Here is a 9,846-nt window from a genome sequence, read left to right on the forward strand (position 1 = left end):
TAGTAAGTAATTGAGCGTATTTCTTTCCAAACCTATACATCTTCTCCATAGTTGCGGTACTAGTGTTATACTCATGTTCCGTATCTTTAGATTGTTATTATTACCTGATGTTTCTTTTGTTTCGTTAATAATACATGTTGTATCTTTTGCTTCGATTATATTATTTTTCTGGCCGTTGTTATTGTTTCTCTTCTATCCTTTAGCCAAGGATCTATTAGAAACAATCTCTCAATTTACAAGGTAGGAGTAAGATCTGCATACACACTACTCTACTCAAACCTCACTTATGTTGTCGTAGAAACAAAATAATTGGGTTGAAAAAAAGTGATTTGAAATTTGTTGGCAAGTAACTGTAAAAACCACAATTATGTTATGCCTTAACGCCTTAATCTGCATTCTGCAACTTAGAGATTGTCTGGGATATGTACGGAAGTCTTCCCACTATATCCCCTTTATGCTGACCCCGCCAATCTTGTAAGGAAAAGATGAAAAAACAACTATGAAATAGAATTCTAAGTTTTCCCATATATTCAACATAATCCCCGAGGTTGCTTTGAAACAATAATCTGAAAATAAACATATCTGGTACTGAGCTCCAAATGTCATTACAGAACTATTTCTAAATGGAATTGCAACTCCTTGAACAGCAAAGAGCCATTTTACAATAAATAGAAGAATGCCTCTCACTAAACCAAATTTTCAAAAACCATGATCAAGCTTTCCTCACTTGCAGCCATTCTAAATCCCAAGGCGGGATTTATCTTTTAGCTGAATTAACTACCAACATGCTACATTTACAGTATTACTCGTATTTCTGCTTAGGGTAGTACAAGTACACAGGGAAATTACAGATACAGATCAAAGGATGACACACAAGAAAGAAACCAATCTGCTACTGGTTAATCTGCGATAGAGGAGATCGTGGGATTAGTGATGGCTTTACTTCCTTTACTTGAAATGACTCGGAAGAATTATTCTCCCGAAATTCCTCCACAAGAGCTTCCATAGGCATGGCACGCAAAGATTCAATAGTCCCCTTGCTTGGAATATCTGGCTCAGACCTACTTGGTGTTGATCCAGTTGGCTCGTAATCCTGAGAGTCATTAAGTAAAAGACATCTCCATTACATGAAAAAACCATATACAAATTTCATTGAGTTTTATTTAGTAAATAAAAAGGCAATATAAGATGCAAATGGCAGCATTAGCTTTTCTGTTCTTTTCAGCAAGAGGAAAACAAACTGACAGGCAAAGAGGAGATTGTTTTGAATTGGAGAAGCCAACAGTTACATGGTAGCTCCTAATGTAATAATTGATTATGATACTTAACCAACATACCATATATTTCTGCTGGAAAGTTTCAAGGGCCTTCTGTTCTATGGAAGTACACTGAGTAGCGTGATCGTGCTCAAGTACTCCAAGGGTCTCTGAATGAGTATTGGCAGTATCCAAAATGACAGATATAGAAGCTCTTTCTTTCTCCGACAAGCCTGTTAGATTTAAACCGGAAGAAAATTATGTAAACAGCAGCTGTAGGTATTAACTGTAAAATGCTCCTTTAGTAATTGTACTAACTGTTGGCTTTCCCATAAATCGTACAAACTCTATTATATTCAGAACACACTAGTTAAGACAAAAGAAAGATTTCCTAGGAGATAGCTTTAATCAGAATGGGGAAAAATAAAATTTTGAGAGAGAGAGAGAGAGAGAGCGCAAGAATAACATACGAACTTACCGTCAAAAGACTGAATGGCATCTTCACTATTCCTTGTTACATCTTCAGCAGCAGCATCCTTTGTAGAGTCAAATTCAGTTACGTGTTGGTCATTACTGTCACATATACTCCTGTCACCAGCAAAAAATATTAAAAGATTGTACTAAGGAAATTCGATGTAGTCCTCAAGTTTCTCTGCAATGAAACAGCAAAAGCTCATATTGGTAATAACCTGAAAGTTTCGTAAATGCATATTCGATGTTCAGTATAGTCCTGTCTCACTGAATATGATACATTTTCCTTTATGGAGTTATAGAAATGTTTAACACATTTTATGTTACAAATTTAATCACCTCTCAAAAATTTAAAGAAATCAAATTCACAAGTCTACAAAAAGACAACTATCAACAGACAAAGTACATTTCCAGATACAAGTTTATTTGAATTCTGAGCATCTGCCAACATTTAAAACCAACTTAAACACAGGATCACTGACAAACTCATTGAACATCTTTTACCGCAGGGAAATGGTACTGAGCAAGATGGACAACCAAGCACATAAAGGAACTGAGGAAGAAAATACATCCCATCTCCCCATGAGAAACTTTTGCTAGATGTGTTATTGGACACAGAGATGGAACTTCGACTTCTGGAATACTTGAAAAAATTTAACAACTTATCACTCCGATGTTTGTAGAAAATTTATAAGATGTGTGAAAATCCAGGAGAGACGAGCAAAGACGCTTATAGATATTTATTTGTAAAAATGGGAAGAAAACAAAACCAACAAACAAAAAACAACGTGTCATGCTAAATAGAATGTCCTGACTTTCAAAATCAAACCGGATGCCTGATCCTTAGGGACTTCGAAATAATACTACTACTATGATTTTCATCATCTTCTTAAGAATATCAAAACTAAATAAAATGTTAAAGTAGCTTTAACCAAGTCTCTTCAGAACAGACGGACAGTAGCTCTTATCCATTAACAAAAACAGAAGGCAATACATTCAACTTCCGCTAACTTTATAGCTACCACCAGTACATTACTTATTTGCTCTTCAGCATCATGAAATCAGGCATTAAGCGTATTCAAAACTAACCTGACAACTGAATGCATTGTCAAGACATGTTGACTGCCCATGTCATTAACTGAATCATTTGTACTTTGCCACCGCTTGCGAACTGTTTCAGCAGTGCTTACACTGGATATGAAAAAAAAAAGCATTGTAACACAAATACAGAAACAAAGAGAAGCTAAATAATAGAAAGAAGAAAAAAAGAAAAAGGAGACAAAGAAATAGATCCAAACAAAAACAACGGACTGAAATATGAGAAAAGGAAAATTCCATAGAGATCAGATATTTATTTGAACAATACAAATGGCTGAAACTTGAAACAATAGCAAGATCGGATCCTTACCATTTCTGCATAAGTAATTCCATCCGACAATGTTTAGCAGCTGAGAAATCAGCATTCTCTTTGGTGCCGCAGCCTGCTTGCATAGAATAATCCTGCCATTTTCTTTTTGCAACTGTTGTAATACCCTCCATAGAGGATACATGTCCATCCAAGAATGCCTTATTTCCAGTAACAGTCTCTCTAAGACCAACAAGCCTTGTACCCACCTGTCAACTACACTATGAGGAACCCAAATGAAGAGATACCACACAATGATCACATGATTAAAGAGACGAACCAGCTCTTTTTGGCGATGCAGGTGATTGGAGACCAAGGTAGTCATATCAGCAATAAGCTTCTCCGCTTCTGCTCTTGATTGTTCCTGAAACAAACTAAAACATCAGCCAAAGTATAAACTTTTATTTATTCGGGTAGAATTTCAAAAGTATACCTCATAAGCCGTCTCAAATTCGGCAATACACTTCGTCTGGATCTCATCAACTGTTGATGCATGTCTTTCAAGTCTTTTTGATTCTTCCATAAGCTTATCAAAAAATCCTTGAATGGTCTCAGAGATATTCGTCAAATGCTCTGTACTATCATGAAATCTCTACACAATGAGAAATCCAAAAATTAAAACATGAAAGAAACCTAAAAAGAATAAATAAAAGGCAGAACTACTCCCAGAGATCAAGAAATATTAAGTTCTCTGTGCAATATAGTGTAGGCAATCAATTAAACTCTACAGGTAAAGTAAAAATTGAAACCTGACGAAGTTCGCCAGCAAAATGTGCCATTTCTCCTTGGTGAGTTGACAGAGTGTTCTGGAGTTCATCAAATAGGGAATTTGCTTCCACACCTTCTGCATCTAAAAACTGCTCACGCAAGGGAAAAGGTAAGTGTTCAATCCCACAACTGCATTGATCAGAATTCAGAACAATACAACCAAAACTGAAACACATACAGAGGAGGAACAAAACCATCATTTCGTACTTCTTTAATGGAAATTGAATTAGAAGAAGCCAAAGCAGAAATCTCCTCCAGGGCAGCAGTAGAACTAGCTTTATGCAGTCTCACCACATTTTGCATGTCCTCTAAATGAGTTACATACAAGGCCCTTGAAGCTCTAATTTTCCTCTTCAAACCTACCACAGCCTACAAGAAAACTTTTTGCATTAACAGTTTATGAAATCTGGATCTTCAACTAATCTAAAATTAGGAGAGAAACAATGTGAAGCCCGGTATCAGTAGTAGAACAAAGCAAACAAATAGGGATCTTATAATTAAGGAAATAGAAAAAGGAAAGTTTGCCACTGGAATATGGTTGTCACCTTATCATGTGATTCAAGAAAGTTGTGACACAATTTCTCAACACACTGGAGGTGTTCATTTTGTCGACACACTGATGTTGCCACTGAGTTAGAAAGAAAACCAAGTTGCTTCGCGAGGTCAGTTTGGAAGTTGTTCACCACTGACCTATTATCAGCACTCAACTTGTCTTCTCTTGCTGCAGAAAAACCATATTAGAAGGAAATAGTAACAGATTCCAACAAATCATTTCTACAGTTCTGCAGATTGTGATTAGATGCCTTACCAAGTTTCAGAAATAATGAAGCATTGTCTTGAAGTGATTTCTCCAACTGAGCTCGTAAATTACATGCTTGTTGAGCAAGGGCATTTTCTGTAAATATCAATAAGAAGTTAAGACCTAATTCCAGGCTACATTTAAAACCAAAGGTCAGATCATTATACCAGCTTTTTTCTGTTCACAGATAATAAAATCCCGCTCCTTGAGAGTGTACCGACATTGTCTTAGTTCTTCCTCAGCATTCGCCAACATTGAGGTAGTTTGGTTCAAGTGTTTCTGCAAGAACCTTCAATAGTAAGAGCATTTGAACAGGTTTTAAAACATGATATTAGAATAATAGGCTAGAAACTCACATGTGTGGCATCAAGTTTACATGTCAAATCTGAGCACTGACGAGCCTGGTGATCATATCTACTTCGCAACTCCTCAATTTGCTGATTGTCACAAACCAAAATCCAAATCATTCATTCTACAACTGGAATACATAGACACTTTTCAACTACAAGAGTTTCAGCAAACAGACCTTCAGTTGGTTTTCTAATGTCATTCCCATTTGTTCAATTTGATCTGCCATAGCCTAAACATGGAAAAGATAAGTATTGCTCTCAAAGGAACAGTGAGACAGAAATTAACTGAATGAAGCTATAATTTCACTACTCAAGGAAAATTTCAAAACGGTAAAGCACTGTGAATTTAGACATATGACACACTGCACTTGAAGTATCCCCAGCAAGATACGATAGGCAAAAGAGGGCACACTGAACAGCTGATGATATAGTAACACTTATAGACAGCAAAGAAAATAAAATATGGGCAAAAACTAAGATACACTACCTTTATCTTTCATAGAAGCAAACAAGACAAAATGTGGGAAAAATCAAAGATGCACTACCTTTCTCTCATTCTCCTCCTGATAATATCGCTCCTTTGGCATGTACACGCCATTCTTTTCACGAGCAGCATACACCTCTGGAAAATGAGAAGAACAAAAAAATGAACAATTTGTTACTCCAGTTTCTACAAAAAATTTGATAAATGCTTTGAATATATCTCACATCACAAGTGGCTCGAATATAAAAGCACTCACCTGCTTTTAGCCTTTCAATTTCACCATACAGATCCTTGATGAGGGTGGATTTCATCATTTTTTGATTCACCTACAGATTTAACCACAAAAAAAAAAAGATATAGAGACAAAGGACAATCAAAAAATTTGAGTTCTCATAGTTCAAATTAATTAACATTATGAGGTTATCCGGAAAATTAGATTTGGATAAGGTGAGGTTGAAAGAGAGCAGTCATCTCATAAAGATTAAGTGAATAAATGCTGAAACTTTGATTACTCGTGCGAATTGACCAATTTACTTTGATTATCAAACTTTTACATATTAGCTCTGAAGTCTTCATGCAAAAGTCAAAACCTGATAAACCATATCCACTTTGTAGTTATATGCCAGTGAACGTGAAACATCTCAATGTATGGCCATCTAGTGGTACTGTTTTCATTGAAACAGAAAATATGTCTATATTCTTTAGAGGAAGATGGCATATTCAATAAGCAAATTAATACTTTGGGGAAACAGCTTCATTCCAAAAAAAAGGAATTTTCAGCCCAAAACCACTAGGTGGGCTTGCTCAATACTTTCCTAAAGCTGTTATACTAAACCATAAAATGAGGATTATTCAACTGGAGATGACAAAAGCAACATTGATTGACAAAAACGACACATAAACCATCTAGCAAGTGGACTGCAGCGAGAACATGAATCACTATGAAATGATTTACATTTGGAAGATACTCATGGAGATTTAACATATTAAATAAATCATTCATGCAAACAAAAGATGGACAAAGAAATTGCATGTGAATTCCAACAGTACAAACGATCAAAGAATTATTGACTTGTTTTTGAGATAATTAAGAGTGGGGAAATCATGAAATGATTCCAAGAAGAAACTGTTTGCTTATTCAAGCATATTACCTCAGGCTTATTCTTAATATTCTTAGCCCTGTGGGCATAATCCAGCGTACTCAAGGTCTCCTCCAGACAGTGAACAGCAGGTGACACTGTGGCAATAATACAGGTTTTTGTTCTTCCTCCCAATGAATCACGGAGCAAACGTGTGAGTTTGCTATCCCTAAATTTCACAGAGAAGTGGCTTAACAATAGATAGATCTAAAAGACTAAAAATAAATGAGAAAACGACTGGAATAGTAACTACCTGTAAGGAACATGCCCAAGATGCTCAACAAGAGCACTGATTACTCTTCCTAGTGTAAGCAGACTTTTGTTTATTTCTCCAGCTTCCCTTGCACGACCCTGACAATGGTATAATAGAGATAAAGAGTTAGTACACAGAATGAAGAAGTTTCAAGTACAGCTGAATGGCAAAACAAAAGGAGGAAAAACAATTTAACCAACAGTGCCTGAACTACAAAGAGGGAAGGAACAAACGAAACGTATGAGTTTGATAAACAAGATCAAGAAACAACCTTCTCAAAGAGTCTGTAGAAGATAAGAAAACATATTACCTCCCTAGCCCCAGAACGTGAAATGTTTTCTGAACCAGCCAAATCGACTAAATTTAGCTTGCCACATTTTATGAGTTCTTCGCCTTCAGGGGTTGCTTCCTTAATGTGTATTGTTATGGAGAAAAGAGAATGTGAACGACTGAAACGAAAAAATTGTTTCTAGCAGATTGAATGCAACATAAACATAATAATAATAACAACAACAACAACAACAACAACAACAATAAAGAATTCTAAAACAAGAATAAGTCATACCTTGATTGCTTATTCAGCAAGGTTTCTGCAGTCCGACGTTTTGCTGATCCCCTCTCAAGTAAAGTAAATATCTCGCTGGCACTTGTAACAATTTCCTCTTCAAGCCCTCTCACTAGAACTCCGCCTTTGCCATCTTCCATAAGTGGCAATTGTTTCTTTTGCCTGTCTTCTACAGAAACTTTTGATAAATCTTCAGGGGCTAACAAGTCAGTGATCTCTTCATTGTACAACTCTAAGAAAGTGACTTTCACACTATATTCTGCATTTTGACTCTCCAGCATATCAAATATTTGCTTCACTGCTCTAGGTATAACTCCTGCTCCTGGAGGAAGCTCACCATTATTTCCACTCTGTTACATCAGACAATCACAAGTTAGAAACAAAAACCGTTACATAAGCTTATATAGAATCGAAGCAAAAGGCTCGTGGCTAGTACCTTGGACCTCTTGCATTCACCTTCCATGGTGTAAGTTTTTCCCGTACCGGTTTGACCATAAGCAAAAATAGTACAGTTAAATCCCTCTAGAACTTCATTGACAATGGGGATAATTGCCTGATCATAAAGATCCCTTTGCTGAGCAGATGGGCCAAAAACCTGAATAGAACAGAACATGATAGAAGCATGAAACACCATGACTTAAAACTGAAACCAAATTATAGCCAAAAATTGACAACGAACATCTCACGACCCTAATGTTTACAACAGTTTGGATCAGAACAGAAATTCCGCAAGATAATGCTTTGGTAAAGCGTATTTTAGGAGGGCATCTCCATATTTTAGCACTATGAACAATATCCAACTTTCTAATAATAACAGAAACCCTCACCACAAGGAAGGGGGTTAGGGAATTCTCTACAATAAACATAAAACAACTGGGATGACATCATCTTTCTATCGTGACCAAGACTAAAGAATCACTACATATTTCAGACAAGCAGTAAAGCCAGAACTCAGCTCTAATTTAAGGATACTGCCAAAAAAATGAGATATTAGTAACAAACATCTCCTTTATTTAACATAAGAGGTGACACACAATATATGGAAACAGGAAACTCGGGTTTAGTTTAGTTGATATATCAGCATTAGTTATCCATCTTTTTAGAAACTTTAACTATTATAGATGCTCGAAAAAGATACAATAAATATGAGCCCAATTTACGAATTAGGTTTAAAAAAACTATTTCGTAATCAACAGTGGAAGCTAACCATTTTTGGTGTTAGTAATTACCTTATCGAACATAAAAACCCTATCTATGTGCTTCCCAGCAATGTTCTGTGAAACAGCTACTTCTCTTTGGTACTCATTACAAGTCACCACTTGCGGAGCGTTGTTCCGTACTTCATCTTCGCTAAACGGCCTGTAGTGAAGAAAAATCAAATGCAATTAACAAAAGTAATGTAGAACTCTAACAAGTTTACAATTGAGTACTAAATGATTAATATTGAAAGTAATTAGCAAATTTTTCAAAACCAAAACAATTAATACCTGCAACGAAGCAGAACTTGAACGTTTACGCTTTTCTCCTTCTCGTGGCGATTCGACATTTTTAAGCGCTAAACGGAGGGAAAATAGATGTATTTGTTAAAGGCAGTGTGTGTTTTTTGTGTTACTCTGTGTGTCTGTGTGTGTGAGAGAGAGAGAATAGCCGTTTGTGTTAGGGAGATCTGAAATTAGGAGCGGGATGAAGAGGAGAATTTGAATTTTGGTCAGACGCTCTCAGATGGACGGTTGATGAAGTTATCCACCGGGTCATGTTGGAGCGGATTTGATAGGAAGAAATATGGGCTTCTACTTTAACAAAAGCCCAATTCAAGAAAAAGGTTGATTGAAATGTTTCTTTTTCTGGTTTTCTTTTAAAACTATTCCCTCCGTTCCAAGTAGAAAAATAATTTTTGTATTATCCGACTCTAATTTCTACACAATTTCTTGTCTTTAGCTCCCTACTAAGGAATATGCTAGGGAAAATGACACTGTATAGTTGCTCCCAAAATAATAATCGAAAAAATGTATATTTTTTGTATATATATACATTCTGTATGTTATATATAAAAATTATACAAATTTTATACACTTTTTCGATTACCAAATATAAATAATTTCTGATACGTGTTATAAGTAAAAAAAAGCCCAAAATGCTACGATTTTATAGCACGCTCAACAACATTCCACGAGCAGTGGCTGAGCTGGCACACGTTCGTTTGGTACCCTTTTGGTTGAAAACCTTTTAATTAAATATATACGTGTTTAATTAAAAAAATAAAACAAAATAAATAAACATCAATTTAGAATATGAACTCAAGTTTTTCAACCCCAGATCAAAACTTTATATACAAGTCGACTTGTGATACAAAATC

The 9,846-nt window shown here is 35.8% G+C and overlaps 1 protein-coding gene across 1 annotated transcript; it reads right to left on the reverse strand.

The window, feature by feature from the left end:
- Positions 1-529: 529 nt before the first annotated feature.
- Positions 530-9,243, reverse strand: LOC104093196 (kinesin-like protein KIN-5C). Its single transcript, XM_009598915.4, has 23 exons — positions 8,978-9,243; positions 8,720-8,849; positions 7,927-8,085; positions 7,491-7,840; positions 7,236-7,374; positions 6,926-7,023; positions 6,685-6,841; positions 5,790-5,859; positions 5,595-5,671; positions 5,226-5,279; positions 5,056-5,136; positions 4,867-4,978; positions 4,709-4,795; positions 4,446-4,621; positions 4,108-4,269; positions 3,882-3,989; positions 3,566-3,724; positions 3,413-3,496; positions 3,136-3,341; positions 2,817-2,918; positions 1,735-1,844; positions 1,338-1,489; positions 530-1,093 (listed from the first exon to the last, which is right to left on the reverse strand). Exons 1-23 carry the CDS (start codon positions 9,034-9,036, stop codon positions 893-895), a joined length of 3,033 nt encoding a protein of 1,010 aa, XP_009597210.1. The 5' UTR covers positions 9,037-9,243; the 3' UTR covers positions 530-892.
- Between the last annotated feature and the right edge of the window lie 603 nt (positions 9,244-9,846).

Source organism: Nicotiana tomentosiformis, chromosome 2, assembly GCF_000390325.3.
Source record: "Nicotiana tomentosiformis chromosome 2, ASM39032v3, whole genome shotgun sequence".
In the NCBI taxonomy this organism is placed as follows: domain Eukaryota; kingdom Viridiplantae; phylum Streptophyta; class Magnoliopsida; order Solanales; family Solanaceae; genus Nicotiana; species Nicotiana tomentosiformis.